Below are 19,072 nucleotides of genomic sequence, written 5' to 3'. Positions count from 1 at the left end.
GCTTTCAAGAAATCAGATGATATATTATATTAGGCATATCTGCTGCAAAAGACCTCTTTCAAGTGTTAAAGAGCAAAGATGTCACTTTGAAGACTAAGGTGAGACTGACCCAAGCCATGGTATTTTCATTTGCCTCATATGTATGTGAAAGTTGGACATTGTATAAGGAAGACCATAGAAGAATCAGTGCATTTGAATTATGTTATTGGTGAAGAATATTGAAAGTACCATGGGCTGCCAGAAGAACAAACAAATCAGTCTTGGAAGAAGTACAACCAGAATGCTCCTTAGAAGCAAGGATGGCAAGACTTCATGTCTCGTTGTTTGGACATGTTTTCAGGAGGGACCAGTCTCTGGAGAAGAACATCTTACTTGGTAAAGTTGGAGGGTCAAAGTATAGTGTTGCAGTCATTAAATTTTCTCAGGTTTTCACTCAATATATTATCTCTTACTTGAGGGCAGGAACTGGTATTCTCTTCCCTGTATTTCTTCCCAGGGCTGTTGTTACTTGCCATTGAGTCTGTTCTGACTAAGGGCAATCTCAGTGTAAAGTAGAGCTACTCTGTAGGGTTTTCAAGACTATGACCTCATGGAGCCTGTGGTAAGCATTCATAAATGTATATTGGGAGGAAATGTATCCTTTTAAAACTTTTGTTAATTTAGCATGATAAGTATGTGTTGTTTTGTTTTTTTCACATAAGAATGCAATAGAACCTTTATGCTTAAAATACACACTATTGTTTCATTATTAAAACAACAACAACAAAAAAAAAACTAAGTCATGGTATTGGGATTTTTTTGTTGTTTTTATTTCATTGATTTGTTTTGTTTTTCTTCTCCCCAAAAAAGAAAAGCTTCTCTACTTATTTCTCTTATATTTTTGTTGTTAAACGCTGTCTAGTCAGTTCCAACCAACTCATTTTGTTTCCAAGGAGCAGCTGGTGAATTTGAACTGCCGATATTGTGGTTCAAACTGACCTTGCAGTCTAGCACTTTATCATACAGTACCACACCATGATTACTGTGTTATTTTTTTAATGTGTATACAGTTGGGTTTTTTTTAATTTCTCTTTGGCTAGGTATGTAGTACCTGGATTGGAAGTGGAGTTGTCAGCGATCTCAATGACCTCCGTCGAGTACACAATCTGCTGGTGTCTTCTTTGGATAAAGCTCAGGCCGGAAAAGGATCTTCCAGCCAACTGTATCGAGAGAGCGCTACCACCATGGAAAAGTTAGCTGTTCTCAAAGCATGGGCAGAGGTAACTGTGACCATTTTCTTCAAACATGAGAAAATATTCCCTTGCTACTATTGGTAGAATTTTTTGTTGTTAGTTTGAGTTTTGCTTTTTAAAAAGTAACCTTTAGTGTGAGTTGCTTCGTAACAGAAGATCTGCTGCTTTTATTTTTTTATGATTCTATTGTTTTAAATTCACTTTCTAAATTCCTCTCTAAGTTGCTTTTACATTCTTATAATTTGCTCTTAGGTATTTCTAGTAGTTCTTTATTCCTTTCTGTGTCACTAAGTTTACACTTTTTACTTGTCTAAACAAAAATATTTTAAGTGTCTATTTTAATTGTCTAGTGCTGCAATTTTTTGTTTAGACAAGTAGAATAATGTGTTTTGTTTTTATTGAGAAAGGTAATGATAGTCTTTTTGATTAAATGTTTACTTTTCTCAAATGATGCAAATCTTTAGCTTCATATGGAGAGTATTATTAAGAAAAAGGTTACTATACTAGGATGTTCTTTTTTCTCACTTTGAAAATAATACAAATGCTTTGCTAATTTTTCATGTATCTTAACTTTTTAGCTAAAACTTACTCCTACTTATAGAAATTAAATCCCAGCTGGTTTTTTAAATAGACTCCAAAATTGTCCTTAATTCTCCAGCCACATTCATTAACTCTCCCAAATGTAGAGTCCATCTTGTAGTTTGATGATCATAAGATAATTTGTTAGTTATCTAGTTATCGGCTAACTTGCATAATGAGCTTGATTCACCTTCTAGGAAGTTTATTGTTCTAAAATATTAAAAATGTTTAAGTATTGAGTCCAGGGCCTAAGAACAAGGTTTGTCTCTAGAATTTAGCACCTGTATAACTAACTGGTCAACTGTCAAGTGGTTTGATCTTTCAGAGCCTTGATTTTCCTTTGCTTTAAAAATTCTGTGCTGTTCTCCCCTTTATTGTATATTGCCTTTCCTTTCACCTAAGTTACAATATGGAAGTATTTTTTTTTTCCTAAGGAAAGGAATATAAAAACGCCAACTATTATGTCTGGTATTCATGGAAGATAAATAATTACTTAAAATTTTTAGATCAGGACCATACATAATTAAATTGATGCATGTTTTATTTGGTACTTTTTTCTTTTGTGTAAATTAGTATTAGAATTTTTTTTTAACTTGTGTTATGATTTTGGTGAAAGTTTACAGAGCAGATTGGTTTTTTCCTTTAACAATTCATACACATTTGACATTGATTACAATTTGTAAAATGTGAAAGCATTCTTACTACTTTGTCCTTGTGTTTACTGTCACCATTTATCCTGTTTCTTATCCCTTCCTCCGTTCTGAGCTTTATCCCTAGGCAAATGCTGCTCTTTTGTTCTCTTATGGTTGATTTTTCTAAAGAGTGCATACTTCCCTGGTGTATTGTGCACGGTATTATTGTTGTTGAGTGCCAGTCACATAAGCTCTGACTCATAGCAACCCTGTGTAGGGTTTCGAGGAGGGTCTGGCAGGTTGGTTTGAAGTGTCGACTTTGTGGTTAGCAGTCCAGTGCTTATCCTGCAGCGGCATACCAGGACACTGTATAGGCCTGTCTGATGTTGTGCCACAGACTTCAGTTCAGTTCCAGACCGAAAGGGTGTGTAAGGGCCATTGGCTCAAGGGTTCTACCAGTCTCTATCACATAGGAAGCCTAGTCTTTTTTTTTTTTTAATGATTTTCAGTTGTGTTATACATTTTTCTCACATTCTACCCAGGATCTTCTGATATAATCCCTTTCAGATTAGCTGGTTATGACAACCAGGCACCATCTAGTTCTTCTGGTCTCAGGGTAATGTAGGCTGAGATTTGTGTGCACGCACACACACACACACCTACTCCATTAGATTAATTGTTCCCATGCATCTTCTATTTTCTTCATTCTTTGTTGCTCTGTGTAAGGAGAGACCAGTAGTTGCACATTAGATGACTGGCTGTTCACAATCTTTTAAGACCTCAGTAAATACGATATAGAACATCTTTGTGGCCTATATTATGCCACTTCATTTTGATGTCCCCAAAGACTATGGTTCTAAACCCCCAGCCTCTATGACTTATTCCTTGAAGGTATTTGGTTATGAAATAATTTTTCATAAGTTTGCCCCGAGCGTGCTGTACTATACTTATGGATATATTTACAGCATATACAGGAAGGAAGCTTCAAAAAGTTCATGGAAAAATGGTATTGAAAGATAATGGAATTTTTCCACTAACTTTTTGAAACCCGTTGTATGAATACATACGTCTAAGTATCATCTACTAAACCCATGTCTTTCTGCGGGTATAGTCCCATTTTGCCTTCTCACATCTGTTCAGCTTGCATGTATGTATCCACTCATATATTACTTCTATTACTATTACCACAGAACTGTACATGTAATAATACTACATTTATTGCCTCTAACTCTTGTGTTCTTCCCGGTATCTTCTTTGCTTTAAACATTTTGTGTGCTGTTCTCCTCTTTATTGTATATTGCCTTTCCTTTCACCCAAGTTAATACATATTTGCCTTCTACTTAGTGATTTATCCTCCTTTGCCGTCCCACTTCTGTTAACCTTCAAAGAAGGTTTGTTTCTGTGGTTAAAAATTTTCTTGACTTTTTATAATAGTAGTCTCATATATTATTTGTCCTTATGTGATTTAATAATTTCACTCAGGTTCATTTATGTTATCACATGTTTCACAGTTTCATCATTACTTTTTAACCTTGCATAGAAATCCATTGTGTCTATGTGCCCTATGTTAAGCCAGTCATCTGTTGATGGACACTTAGTTTGTTTGCATATTGTAATATTGTGAATGGTGCTATCATTTCATATAAATGTTATTCAAAGCCACACATAAACATATGGCTGAAAAAGAAATATAATACGTATACTCCAGTTAAATTAATATGTTTTTTAAGATATTGGCATCAGTAAAACTTTTCTAAAGGGTGATACGTATCAAAACACTTTCTAAACTGTGCACATTCATTAAAAATTTATATTAAGGAATATTTAAGGGCATACAAAGATTCTTTTACAAGGATGTTTATCGTTATTGTTATTTTTCAAAAAATGAACAAACATGGAAATTGCCGAAATGTATTTCTTAATTCTGAGATGATGGTGACATGTAAATGAATGTCAGTCATATCAAATTGAAAACTACACATATATGGCTGTTGTTGTGCAGTTTAAAAGACTGTATACGTATATATATAACATCTGAGTGGTAAGATTATGGTGGGTTTTTTGTTGTTTTGTTTTTTTTTCATTTTGATTTGCTACTTTTTTAATAGAAAATATGTATTATTCTTGGATAATACCTACTAAGATAAATAAGTCTGAAAAATATATTCCCATATATTATAGGAAGTGGTATAAAATAGAAAACCCTTCTAGAAAGCATTTAGCAGTACCTATTCAGAACATGGGGAGCACGGTAGCTCTGCAGGGTAAGCACTGGACTGAAAGCCATGAGATTGACAGTTTGAGCCCACCAGTCACTTTGCTGGAGAAATATGAGGCTTTCTGCCCATGCCAAGGTTTACACATTCAGAAACCCTATACAGAATCATTATGAGTTGGAACTGACTCAGTGGCACATAACAACAACATTTTTAACCACTTAAATATTAATAACCCTAACCTAATCATTCCATTTCTATGACTTTATCCTAGAGAAAATATCCAGAATAGGAAAAAGTGAACAAAAATGTTCACTTGCAACATTATAACATGAAGAAGTAGATACCTTTTTGTCTTTGAAAACTGTAACATCTTTCTCACAACCCTAAAGTTAAGTCAACATTCAGATGTATAAAATTTCACCTATAGGACAATGATTCAATGTATTATGGGTCATCCAGTACAGCCACCAAGTGTAATCATTATGAATACTAGTATTCACATGAGAAGTCCTAATGATATGTTAAGTGGATGAAATTAAGTATAACATTTTCTGTACAGCAGAATTATAATTTACAGTGATAGAATATGAAAACCTGGGAATTGAGATTATTAAAAAAAAAATTTTTATTTTGTTTTCCAAACTTTTTTTGGTATAATTATTAAAATAAAGATTGAAATTGGGGGTGGAATATTTTTCTGGCTTTAAAAATCCTGCAAGGAACATAACCCCCTTCCCTATTTCCTGTAAAGTAAAATTGTAACTACTTCACTAAACATATATTGTTGTGCCATGGAGTCATTTCTGACCCGTAGCGACCCTGTATAGGATTTAGTTCAAACTGACCTTGTGTTTCTGCACATTATCCTGCAACGCCACACCAGGACTCGCTGCTCATAATCTCTCCTCTCCGTCTTTTGGCTCTTTCTTCAGCTGCTGTCACCTTATACCCTGCACTCAGTCTGTGCCAAAAATGCAGTTTCCTCAAAATGCCATGTTGTTTCCTGTTTTTGTGCTCTTCCTCTTGCTCTTGCTGTGCCCTTTGCCCTGAAATCCCCCTTTCATCTTTTTGTCTCTAATCAAGTGAACACTTTTTGTCCTTGGAAAACTGCCTTGCCTTTCTTATTCTTGATGCTCCCTGAAATTCGTTCATTTATTCCACAAACTATGGAGTGTTGAAACAGTGGGTGCAATGTAGTACAGAAAGCAGATCATTTCAAGAAATTATTTTCATAAATTATTTTTTCACTTTCTCACTTGCCTATAATTACACCAGTCTGTGAGTTCTGGAAAGGCAAAAAATCCTTGAATTATTTATATTTGTTGCCTTTGTTGTTGTTGTTGTTATTAGGTGCCATTGAGTCGGTACCGACTCATAGTGATCCTATGCACAGCAGAACCAAACACTGCCCGATCCTGGGCCAACCTCACTATTGTTGCCACACTTGAGTCCATCGATGCTGCTGTTTCCTTAGGTCCTATCATAATAGCAAATGCATTAGTTCCTAGTAAGAATTTGATGAGACTGGCAGGTTATAACACTCAGATAGTGCTCACTGAGGCATTTTCTTAAAATGCCAACATAATAACAAATACATGAATATATTAAGTTTAAAATCATCAGGAAATATGAATGTGATGTATTTATAGCTTGAGATTGAAAGTGTCTACGCCGAAAGTTAAGGATAGTAGTTACGAGTCAGGCAGTTGGAAACTACCAGCCGTTCCATGGGAGAAAGATGAGGCTTTCGGCACACTACCACCACCACCACCACCACTCCAAAACTTAATTGTTTTTCACTGATATTTCTGGATTGTAGGGTGTCAATATTAGCAACTGTTATAGACCATGATAGTGTTGGAAAATGTTTTTACTCATACGTGAAGATTCATGCAGTCTCTTGTAATCTTTGTAGAAATAGAGATAAGACAAGCCCTATCGCCAAGAAACTTACAGTAAAAACTGTCTGAATACTTAGATCACCTCATCAGATACAGTAAAAATAACCCTATATGGAAGGAAAACTGTTTTCATAAGATTTTTATGTAGTAAAATGTATTTTCCTTTTTCCCCCTTTATCATTGATGTGTTATTCTGCTTTCTATGTGTTACTTGCCAGAGCCTAAATGTATGTACAAAGACATAAGAAAGCAAACAAATATAATTCACCGAAGATGAATCTTTAAAATTATGTTTGCAGAAACTTACTATTATGCATCTTTTTGGTTCTCAAACAAGGGAAAAAAGATACAGATAATATTCATATATGTGGCCAGAAAGTAATATTCTTGGCTCTGGTATTTGTTGTAAATGCTAGACTGATCTCTTTTGAAAACTTTATAGAAAGAAGTTTAGGATATCTGTGGAAGTTTTTTCTTGGACCGTCTCTCAACTCCTTTCCTCAGCCTTTTTCTTTGTGTGCTAACTGATTGTGTCTAATAAATCTAGGAAAGTCGAGGCAGTAAACAGGAAGTTATACCCTATGGTGAAAACAAAACATACAAAAGGGTGCTTTGTAAAGTAGAACAAGGGAAGCCAGAAAAACTCAGAGAAGCCTGCTTCAGAAATATGTTGTGAGAGAGTAAGTCAGAAGTCACATAAAACTGTTCTCTCCAAAGCAAGTAGGCTTGTTTTTTTGTTTGTTTGGTTTTTTATGGTTATCACAAAATCATCAACTTGTATACTTTCTACTGTTTACTATCAGTAACTTTTTATGATGAAGTTGTATAATTACAGCCACCTAGAATATCTCAGTTTTTATCTTGAACATTGTAATTTTCTTTTCCTGAATATCTTATTAGGTATATGTGGTTGCTATGAATATTAAAAAAGAGGCTGAGTCAAAACCAAAAAGAACTACTAAAAATACTGATGATGATGATGATGACTATGGTACCATAGATGAACTACCACCAGACAGCTTAATAACACTTGTACAACCTGAACTGCCAACACTCAGCCGCCTATGGTTGGCAGCATTAAAAGACTATGCGCTTTTGACTTTACCAGCTGAATTTGCTAGTCAGCTCCCCCCAGATGGTAAGTATTGCATGCAACATTATGCTTTCATGGAATCCCAAATAGTAATTAAAATAAACTTGGTAGAGGCTAGCGGCAGTGGTATTAATAACATTTTTAGATTTCTGTGTCTATAAAGTTGATTTTGTTGACATTGTCTATGAAATGTGGGAGTCCTGGTGTGGCGCTATAGGATAAGCATTGGACTGCTACCTGCAATATCAGTGGTTCAAACCCACCAGCCACTCCTCTATGAGTTGAAACTGATTCACCAACACTTAAACAACAATGACAACAGCGTAGAGTATGTTTTCCATTTTGTAGTTTTCGAACCAAAATAACAACATTAAGTTTATTTGTGAGTCCAAAGAAAACTGTTAGCACTATGCAGGAACTTTGATACTCTAAATTATGTATACGCAAGTTATTATGCATAACCACAATGAAGTAAATTACTACGTTGGTCAATGACATATTTTATGCCTGTCAGTGAATTGTGTTCCTAAAATCCATCTGTAAATGTTATACTTTTTTTTTCTTTTCCGGTCATTGAATAAGCCTTTTCATCCCCTTCTATTTCATTTGTTTCAGAGGTTTAGGTTGTAATCATTACTAGTGCTCACCAATATCCAGTTGCCTTCCCCACCTCCTTGAAATTACTTGTAGCCATACAACTGGTTCTGTTACATGAAATGTTAATGGAAATTATGTGTGTTACTCAGGACTATGAAATTGTTCATTCTGATTCCACCACTCATTGAGAATTTGCTTTTGTATTCAGAGATGATATTGTTAAGTGCCATTGAGTCAGTTCTGACGTGACCCAGTATAGAGTTTCCAAGGCTGTAAATCTTTGTGTTGTTGTTGTTGTGAAGTGCCTTCTTTAGGGGAGCAGAAAGTGTCATTTTTCTCCCACAGAGCTACTGCTGACTTTGCAATTAGCACCCTAGTTTGTAATCCACTATGCTATCAGGGCTCAGGGTTGCTATTAGTCCCAATCAGCAAGATGGTGCTTAACACAACAATAACATACTGAACCAGAATCTACATTTTAGCAAGATCCCCAGGTGATTCTTTTGTTTTCTTTTTTTTTTTTTTTACTTTTTATTGTGAATTGAGTGAAGGTTTCCAGACAAGATCAGCAGTTTTACATTCAACAAATCATATGCTTTGTTTCATCTCAATGATTGCAATCCCTTCCATGTAACAATAGTTATCCTACTTTCTCCCTGTGGTTCCCATTTCCATTCCACCAACCTTCCCAAAGTCTCAACTTTGTCGTTAGGCAAATGCTGCCCTTTTGTTTTTGAATGACAGACCATTACATGGTGAGCATACCTTACTAGTGTTGTCCCCTCTCTATATCTGTCAATGATTGGCTGAAAACTGGACCAAGAGGGTGAGTTCCATTCCAGACATGAAGGGTAGTCAAAGGCCATAGTTCTCAGGTTTGTAAATGTTATACTTTTGTTTGTTTTTTTCTGTGGGAGTTGCTGTAGAAATCACTAACATTTTGCTTATTCTGACAATGTGCAATAAGTTCCTATTTAAAAAAGTAATCTCATCTCTCTCCCTATACATTAATGACCAAAGTTAAAAAAAAAAATGGAGTTTCCTTTCTTTCTTTCTTTTTTTTTTCCTATTCTTCGTAACTGTAAGGAAAAATGAGGACAATATTATCAGTGTTGTAACTAGAAATAAGAAGTAGGGAAGAATAGCAGAAGAGAGGAAATAATTTAAAAGAGACAGATGTCTTTGGATATGGTAGATAGAGAAGGTCAAAGAGACGCCAGTTATCACTGGCAAAAATGAAAAAATGACTCCTGTGATAAGAGGGTGGGAAAAGGTAGTGGACACTCAGGAAAGGTTGGAACCCTAGTTCCAGGGAGAAAGAGCAGTTCAGCAGCTGCAGGAACAAGGTTTGTTGTTGTTCCATGCTGTGGAGCTGGTTTCAACACATAATGACCCTCATACAAAAGAATAAAACACTACCTGGTAGGTATGCCACCTACCTTGTATACTTTCTGATGTACATATCTTGTAAAGAAGAGAATCTCTTTGGTTAGATTGTTCTAAGTTAAATTGTCCATAAATGCATGACCATTTGTAAGGGAAACTAGTGTTTTTTATTGTTTTCCAGGTGGAGCATTTTATACTCCTGAGACTATTGATACAGCAAGACTTCACTATCGGAATTCCTGGGCCCCAATCCTCCATGCAGTGGCACTTTGGTTAAATAGCACAGGATTTACATGCTCAGAAACAACAGAAGCAACAGCCATATCTGGTTCACAAAAACGTTCTACATCAGTTATTTTAAACCAGGCAGCAGTAGCAACCTCTAGTGCTAAGTCTTTGCCAGAAATTAACAAAGACAGAATGCATCTGATTTTAGGTAGGTGTAGTCTATTAATGTATTTCAAGAGGCATCGCTTCTAAAAATTCCTATCTTTCGTTTTAATACTGTGGAAGAGTTTTACTTTGGCACAATTCAGAGGAGGAATAATAAATGGAATTTTAAACTCACTTTAAAAATTGTTAACTGAATTTTTATCTAAAAATTATTAAAAATGAATCTTAAAAATGATCGCCCTAATTCAATTTCAGAGGAATACTGAATAATTTAAGAAAAAAATATTAAATGAATTTTGTTTTGTTTCTTTGTCAATGACAATTTTCTTTGTACTCGACATTTAACAGATTGGGCGGAGAATGTTAAGAGCAAGAATAGAATGCAAAGTGAAAGCAAATTTAAATTTATCCTAATTTATCATTTCTTTGTAACTTAAGAACTTATACAAATTATGCAATTTCTTTGTGATGTTATGTTTTCTGAGGGTGGGAAGGAAGGAATACAATTGGTAAGGTGTCCTTATAGAATTCATCTGTAGATCTTATAAAATATGAAAGACTTCTTAAACAATGACTTTACCATTATACAAATGAAGAACAGTTGTTATCCAGTATAGGTATTATGCCTCTCTGGTTTGCTATCTAAAAAACTTTGTCTACATGAAAAATTGGTTGGTAATCATTTAATTACAAGTTCTTTTAGGGTTTTCATTAATGTACACTTCATATATTATTTTGAAATGTCTGAGAAATTTTAAAACCTGATTATTTGATTAATAATTGGGAACTGCCCTATTTGATCTTTAACCTAATCTTTAATCTTTAACTCAAATCTATTGAGTTTGGATGCTTAATTTGGAAACTGTTTTCAACTCTTAAGGCATCAATATATACTGTACTATAGTATATATTGTATATAGTATACAATATATACTGTTAAAATAATCTCTAAGAAAAATAAGAGGGGAGATGATATCAAAGCAAAAGAAAGTGTTTTTTGTGAACAAACCCATGTTTTCATTTTGTACATTGCAGGTGTGAGTATTCAGTTTCTCTGTTCCCCAAGACCTGAGGAGCCCATTGAACATGTTACAGCTTGTTTACAGGCCTTACACACCTTGCTAGATTCTCCTTATGCCCGAATCCATATTGCAGAAGATCAGGTACAGTGTATTGCTAAAATTTATAATTAGTTGTATACTCTGTTTTAATCAAAGTTATCTTAAAGTAACTTTCTCACATATAAGGTTAGTATTATGTAACATAGTAAGTGTTCCAGATATGGGCTTCACGTAGGACGCATACTGAATGTTGAATGACCAGGCAGCGCTCCATTAGTCAGCACACCTTCTTTGATTTGTTCAACACTCAAATAAAACTAAAAGTTTAAGGGATATCTACAATCTCAGATAAGGATTCTATCAATAAAGGGCTGACGTAGTTTTATAAGATGATTAAAATCAATGGTAACACTTTAAAATGTTAGATGAAGCTTTATCTCTTACATGAAATATTTTTGCGTTGATTCAAGTACTCATCTAATGTATTGCTTCTGAATTAGCTTTTTAATTTTTTAAGGGAATACTGAGGGACAATTCATTTCACAGAATCAAGCAAGGACTGAATTTGTTACTTTTAATTTCAGAATTCTTTTCTTTTCATATTAAGAACCAATTATTTGGATAATATTATCATTGGTATTCTGTCTAAAACAAAAGTAAACAGATAAAAAACAAAGTTACTGTTATTTTATTGCACCAAAATTAGTTTTGCACTTGCTGTTGACCAAAACAAAAAATTAGAAACAAGAGAGATGATGCTTGATTGCAAAATTCACTCACTCACTGATTGACTCTTGCTTGTACCCCAGCCTCATAGCCTGAAGCTGTGCCTAGGCTTAATTATAAATTACCTAAAAAAACCTTTGGGAGCATGGAGACTGTGTAGGATAAACACTGGACTTCAAATCACAAGGTCTTTTTTTTGAGCATACCAGCCACTCTTCCAGAAACATCTGTGGTTTTCTGCTCCCACAAAGATTTACAGTCTCAGAAACCTTATACAGGGCCTCTATGAGTCAGAACAGATTCAGTGGCACTTACCAACAATAAGACAACATAATTTTCAAGGTTGCTTTTGAATAGTCAAGCCTATAAAATTTAATTTGTGAATGCAGACACTGCATTACTATTACTAACTAAAAAAAAATTACTATTTTAAACTCTCACACCTAGCTGTTTTTTGGATTTACTGATACTTTATTCACATATTGCTTTAAAATAGCATGGACTTTTTTTTTTTCTTAGTTGAATCCTATTGTTTTAAGTTTGTTTGAGTAAATATGTGTATAAATTGTATTTCTTCACTCAGCAACCTTTATTCCATGCCTGTTCTGCATTAGACACTGATGCTATAGATATTAAAGATGATTTTAAACTGTACCTGCATTAAGAGATAAGTACAGCACAGTCATTGCTATGCCAACTGTATGTAAGGTTACAATGGGAACAGAGACAAGGAACCAAATTATCATGGGAAAGTGAAGAATGACTTCTCAGAGGAGGTGGTAGTTGAATAATATCTTACAGGGGAAATTAGCAAGGCAGCACAAGAAGAATGGGTTTTCCTCTCAGGGAGAACAGCAAATGTGAGGAACGAAGTAAGTTCAGAGGCTCTGTAGTCATTTATTGTGGCCAAGATGAATGGAATTTATGCAGATTATTAGGACAACAGAGGAAAGGTCAAATCACAGATTTTTTTTTATTACTTGTTAAGGAGTTTGAACCACATCCAGAAACTGATATAGGCATTATTTAAAATGTTTAAATAGAGGAATAACATGATTAACTCTGTTTTAGATCACATTATCAACCACATAGAGGTCAATTTTTAAGAAATGAAAAGGGAGATTGAGAGGCCAATTGTGAGACTTCTTTTACAATTCAGGAGATAGAATGAGTACATAAACCTAGGAAAACTGAATAAAAAAAGTGGGCCAGTATTGAGGACTTGGGTGTTGATAGCATTTAAGGAGTGAGAGAAGGGAGAGAAATCAGCAGTGAATATGGATAGAGAGGGAGAAGGAGAAGCAAAGGAGAGTGGAGTTAATGCAAACAAGGGAGAGTTTCAAGAAGAGATGACATTGTCTTAAGAAGCAGAAATTCAGTAGATAAATCCAGGAAACAGTCTACACATGGTTATTGATGACCTCAAGGAGAATATTTTCACAGGTGAGTAGAAGCCAAATTGTGGGAGATGGGAGCGTGAATGAGAGGATTAAGAATGTGGAAGCATCTAGGCTGGGAACAGAACAGAGATCATGGAGATTATAGGTAGATAGAGGAATCTAAGAGGGTTTTATTTATTTTTTTATTTTTTTTAGAGTAGAGTTGAATGGGACACTTGATAGGAAAGACTGGAGCATTTTCCTTATATTGATGAGAGAGACAGAGACTTTGAAGACCTATTTATGATTGAGGTCCTTAAAGAATCCCTGTATGATGGGATATGGAGCACAGAGGAAGGGTTAATCAGCTTTGGATAATTGGCTGGATATCTGATCTTAAGGAAAGAAATGATTGCAGAGTGTTTTTTGTTTTTGTTTTTACTTTGAAAATTGGTGCAGGCTCATTGAATGTTTTTAATGTAGAAGATGGTAGAATAGGGCTTAATGTGGATGATGGTCAAAGCTTGTAATGTCACTGAGGAGAATAGGAGAAGAAGTTTGAGAAATACCTAAAATCTCTTATAGAAAACTCTTGTGTACTCAGTGTAGGTTGGAAATTATAAATTTCAGTGAAAGTGAACTCTTAAAATAGCAAAACTATTTCACCCAAGTAGAGGAAAGGAAGAATCCTGATGTGACACTGTGGGTTAATGCACTGGACTGCAATGCCGATGTTAACCGCAAGGTCGGTGGTTCAAACTCACCAGCCGCTCCTTGGAAACCCTATACAGGAGGGTCCCTGTGGCTTGGAACTGACTCAGTGGCCCTTAACAACAACAACGAGAGGAATGGAATAGGGGAATGATTGTTTATGATTGCAAAACCTATTTAAATATGTAAGTGATAAAGCCATTTATTGACTGAAAATAAGTTGGGATAAAATGTGAGTATTTCACAAGATTGCCATATTCATATTTGTTATACAGCCTTATGTATTAGTTTTATCTAATGTCTAAATTGGAAAAAAAAAATTTGTACCTGTGTATTTTCTCAAATTTTAGTAATATAAAGTTGACCTTTGAAAATAAACTTAGATTTATCTGTATTAATTTGTAATAGCTGATCGGTGTAGAGTTGCTCAGTGTTTTGCACCGCCTCCTGTTGACCTGCAATCCACCATCCGTCCAGCTGCTGGTTGCTGGTGTTGTACAACAGATAGTAAGAGCTGCGCAGGATTATTTGCAAGAAAAAAGAAACACTCTAAGTAAGCACCAGAACTTACACTAACTTTGACATTGGTCCTACCTTCTTAAGTATTAATGCCAAGAGTTTTTGTGAAATTTAATATTTTTAATTTAAAAATTGAATTTAGAAGACTTTGAGTAGATTTTGCGGTAATAAAAATGAACATGGTGATGTTGTTGTTGTTGTTAGGTGCCATCGAGTCAGCACCGACTCATAGCGACCCTATGCACAGCAGAACGAAACCATGTCCGATCCTGGGCCAACCTCACTACTGTTACCACACTTGAGTTCATAAATGCTGCCACCTGGCCGATCCATTTCGTTGGGGGTCTTCCTCTTTTTCTCTGACCCTCCATCTTACCAAGCATGATATCATTCTCTAGCAACTGTGCCCTCCTGACAGTGTGTCCAAAGTATGAGAGCCGTGGTTTGGCCATCTTGGCCTCTAAGGAGCACTCTGGCTGCACTTCTTCCAAAACAAATCTACTGGTTCCTTTGGCAGCCCGTGGCACTTTTAGTATTCTCCTCCAACACCATAGTTCAAAGGCATCAGTTCTTCTACAATCTTCCTTATTCACTGTTCAGCTTTCGCATCCATATGAGGTTATTGAAAATACCATGGTTTGGTATTGGAAATGTTCATTAGTTCTAAGTTCAATATAGAAGTCTGAAATGGCATCAGTAAGACTTTTATTTGTAAAGTTTTTTGAAAGAAGTTTTCAAATAACAACAGATTACAATCAAATCTGTAAGTTGAATTTATATGTAAATTAAATCATTTAAGTACAGTTTATATCTCACGTCAGTTAATCAAATGTTTGTTTTTATATATGTATGTGTGTGTTTAGATATATATCTAGTGCGTGTATCTGTAGATATGGGAGCACAATGGCTCTATACGATAAACACTAGACTGCAAACCACAGGGTGGGCACTTCTAACCCTCCAACCTATCTGCAGGAGAAAGATGAGGCTTTCTGCTCCGGCAAAGATTTAAAGCCTTGGAAACCCTATACAGGGTCACTGTGAGTCGGAACTGACTTGACGGCTCTTTACAACAATAACAATCTTAGATACACACACACATATAGAGAGAGTGGTAATGAGTCTGGACAACAGCAGTTCAGAACTTCCAGCAAGTCTGTGGGAGAAAGATAAGGCTTTCTGCTCCTGTAAAGATTTACAGCCTCAGAAACCCAGTACAGGGTCGCTGTGAGTCAGGACTGACTCTAAGGCATACAACCACCACCACCATGTATGTATGTATATCACCTGTATATACATAGAAAATATTAAAGGTATACCAAACATCATTAACATAATATAGTAACAATAATGTTTGATACTTTGTGTTGCAAAGTAGCACTCAGTTATTATTATGAACCTTTATATATGTACCTCGAATTTTTAATATAATACGCTTCATGGGAAGGGGCCCTTATGGCACTATAGGCTAAGCACTGGATTGCTAACCACAGGATCAGCAGTTTAAACTCACCAGCTGTTCCTTGGGCGAAAGATTAGGCTTTCTGCTCCTATAAGATGTATGGTCTTGGAAACCCTATACAGGGTCGCTATGAGTCAAAACTGTCTAAGTGGCAGTATGTTTGGGTGCAGACTTTATGGGAGTTGGTTCATAACTCTAGGATGTATATTTCTAACCGGGGACTGCTTTTGTTATGTTTTATCTATTAGGTTTTTTTTGCTGATAATTTTGTAATTTTTTTTTTTTAAATCCAAGATGAAGATGATATGGAAAAAGAAGCCTGTCCTGTATTAGGAGAAGGCGGTGACAGCGGTGGTCTTACTCCTGGAAAATCTCTCGTCTTTGCAACCATGGAGCTATTGATGTTTATTTTAGTACGGCATATGCCACATCTCAGTACTAAGATGTCAGACTCTCCAAGTCACATAGCTACTAAAACTCGACTCTCAGAAGAAAGTGCCCGTTTGGTGGCAGCCACAGTTACCATACTCTCTGACTTACCAACCCTGTGTTCACCTGCTGGTAAAGTATTGATCAGTATATGGGAACATATTATGACAGATGAAGAGCAGCTTGCCTTGATTTTAAGCACTGTTAGGATTTCTTTTTCTCAAATCTCAAATGTGAAATGAAAAGTTGGGCCTTTTTTTTTAAGGGTTTATTTACTTTTAGGAGCCTCAAAACATTAAAGATTTAGAACACCAATAACCTAAGGTGCCCTTTTCAAGTCTATTTCAAACAAACTAAAGTGAAGAGATAAAACTCCAGCTTGTGGGAACACATGGAATTTTAGCAGATAGACAAAATGTCAAATTACTAAAGCCTTTATTTTCTGGTCTACTTGCTGCACTTGAACAACGCTGGCAAACTGAAAAATGCCAGAGAATAGTGACAACCAACTCTACAGAGAATCCAAGAAATGATTGCTGATGAAAAAGAACAGATTGAAAGCAGACGTAATAACTATCTGCAGAAACTTGAAGAACTATTAGATAAGCTTCAGCTGAACACACGGGATCCCTTGCTAGCTCTTGGAGTTACACTGGTGCTGTTTTTAGTTGCCTTCAAGTTGATTCAGAGTCACTGTGTTGTTGTTATGTGCCTTGGAGGGTTTCCAAGGCTGTAAATCTTTTTTTTTAAAGTGTTTTATTGTGAATTATATGATAGTTTACATGAGAGAACATTAGTTTTACATTCATTTTATTGTACATCATATCATTGCCATGGTTACAATCCCTTCCATGCATCATCAGCCGACCAGAGGGTATACCCTGCAAGCCTGCTGTAAATCTTTATGGGAGCAGAAAGCCTCATCTTTCTCCCGAGGAACAGCTGATAATTTCAAACTGCTGACCCTGAGGTTAGCAGCCCGATTCGTAACCACTATGCTACCAGAGCTCCACATCTCTGAAAATAGTCAGCTCTCTGTTACTGGGCTTTTGCAGGCCAAGCCTATAGTGAGTGCAGGTAAACTGCTGAAAGGGTTCCCCTCCTTAACTGGGAAATTGAATTGCATGACCTTCAGATCCTTTCAGTTGCAAATTCTAGGAGTCTTTAATTTATCTTTGCTTACTCCAATAAACTTTTCATTTTTCTGGCTTCATTAGGCTAACTTTAGTATACTAATGATTGATTACATGTCTTAAAATTGCTGTAAGATTCAGCAAGTCACCTGGATGTTTTATATGGTAGTGTCTCCCTTCTATTTTTCCATCTTCTTTTCTCATTTTCATTAAGTAGGGCATAAAATAATAGATAAAATATTGGAAGCAGTGAAAACAGGGCTAGTTGGAAATAGAAAAAAGTATTGTCTTCTTTGAAATAACTTGCCATTTTCTTATTTTCTTTTATGCACATTGAATTATAGTAATAGCAAGGTTGTAAATTTTGTATGAAAAACAGGAAAGAGAAATAATAAACCATGATAAATTTTTAAAAATTGAAATAGCTGTAATATATTGTGTCATAATCTAATTTCTTTCTATTTCAGGATGTATGACAATCCTGCCCACGATTCTATTTTTAATTGCAAGAATACTGAAAGACACAGCGATAAAATCTGCAGATAATCAGGTTCCTCCACCAGTCAGTGCAGCTCTTCAAGGAATTAAAAGTATTGTCACACTTTCAATGGCCAAAACCGAGGACACTCAAAACCAGTGGACAGCTCTGATTCGTAGCACTCTAGCATGCATCCTGGAATATTCTCAACCAGGTAAACTAATCCGCATTTCAACATTATAAAAACTTATTAGGTTGTCTGTGTTTAATTAATTAGTTAATTAAGTATGTCAGAAAACTGCTGAATAACATGAATCATTTTATAGAGGTGATTAAGTCACATGTTTTTGATAGGACTTAAATAAGTTTTTCTGGATTGTTGTTAAAGTGCCATCAAGTTGATTTTCACTCATAGTAGTCCTATATAGAGTTTCCGAGGAGTGGCTGATGAGATTGAACTGCCAACCTTGCATTTCAAATTCACCTTTCAGTCTAGTGCTTTATCCCACAGTGTCACACCAGGACTCTAAATACCCTTGGTTTTGGTTTTTTTTTTAGCATTTTGTGTCATGTTGGAGATTTTCAAAAATTAAAAAAAGTACAGAAACTTTCAGAAAATGTTCCCAAGATTATTAATATTCTTGTGTCTCCTTCAAGTTGTTTGTTTTTCTTTTTCCCAACAAAAGAAAAAATAGGAAAAGAAAGTTGAAGTACGTATCATCACCTTGTTGTATCTCCAGATGGAAGCACAATCTTTATCTTACTGTGTTTCCTTCCAGAAATATGAGGGGGCTTCAAAAAGTTTGTGGAAAAATTCCATTATCTTTTAAATCCATTGCTTCCAAAAATTTCTTGAAGCCCCTTCATATGTCAATATGTTAATAAATTTAATTAACATATATTAATAAACTTGTATATATATACACACAGGTGTGTGTGTGTTAAGTCCCATAGAGTTGATTCTGACTCATAGCAACCCTGTGTAGGGTTTCTGAGGAGCAACTGGTGAGTTTGAACCACCAACCTTGTGATTCAAAATACCTTGCAGCCAGAGCTGGTATGTCGCTATAGGATATACACACACACTTTTTTTATGTTGCCATTGAGTTGATTTTGACTCCTGGTGACTCCATGTGTGTCAG

The 19,072-nt window shown here is 35.4% G+C and overlaps 1 protein-coding gene across 1 annotated transcript in view; it reads left to right on the top strand.

Moving 5' to 3' along the window:
• The window catches only part of HEATR5B (HEAT repeat containing 5B), a 205,163-nt gene that overhangs the window by 128,469 nt on the left and 57,622 nt on the right, over positions 1-19,072 (top strand). Inside the window, exons 26-32 of the mRNA XM_006839450.1 lie at positions 1,080-1,259; positions 7,464-7,701; positions 9,821-10,075; positions 11,068-11,195; positions 14,318-14,462; positions 16,185-16,451; positions 17,920-18,144. Of these exons, the coding sequence (XP_006839513.1) occupies positions 1,080-1,259; positions 7,464-7,701; positions 9,821-10,075; positions 11,068-11,195; positions 14,318-14,462; positions 16,185-16,451; positions 17,920-18,144 (1,438 nt within the window). The remainder of the gene's footprint in view (positions 1-1,079; positions 1,260-7,463; positions 7,702-9,820; positions 10,076-11,067; positions 11,196-14,317; positions 14,463-16,184; positions 16,452-17,919; positions 18,145-19,072) is intronic.

Source organism: Chrysochloris asiatica, unplaced genomic scaffold, assembly GCF_000296735.1.
Source record: "Chrysochloris asiatica unplaced genomic scaffold, ChrAsi1.0 scaffold00024, whole genome shotgun sequence".
Taxonomy (NCBI): domain Eukaryota; kingdom Metazoa; phylum Chordata; class Mammalia; order Afrosoricida; family Chrysochloridae; genus Chrysochloris; species Chrysochloris asiatica.
Note: the sequence above shows the minus strand (reverse complement) of the source record. Positions and strands in the feature narration are given on the sequence as shown.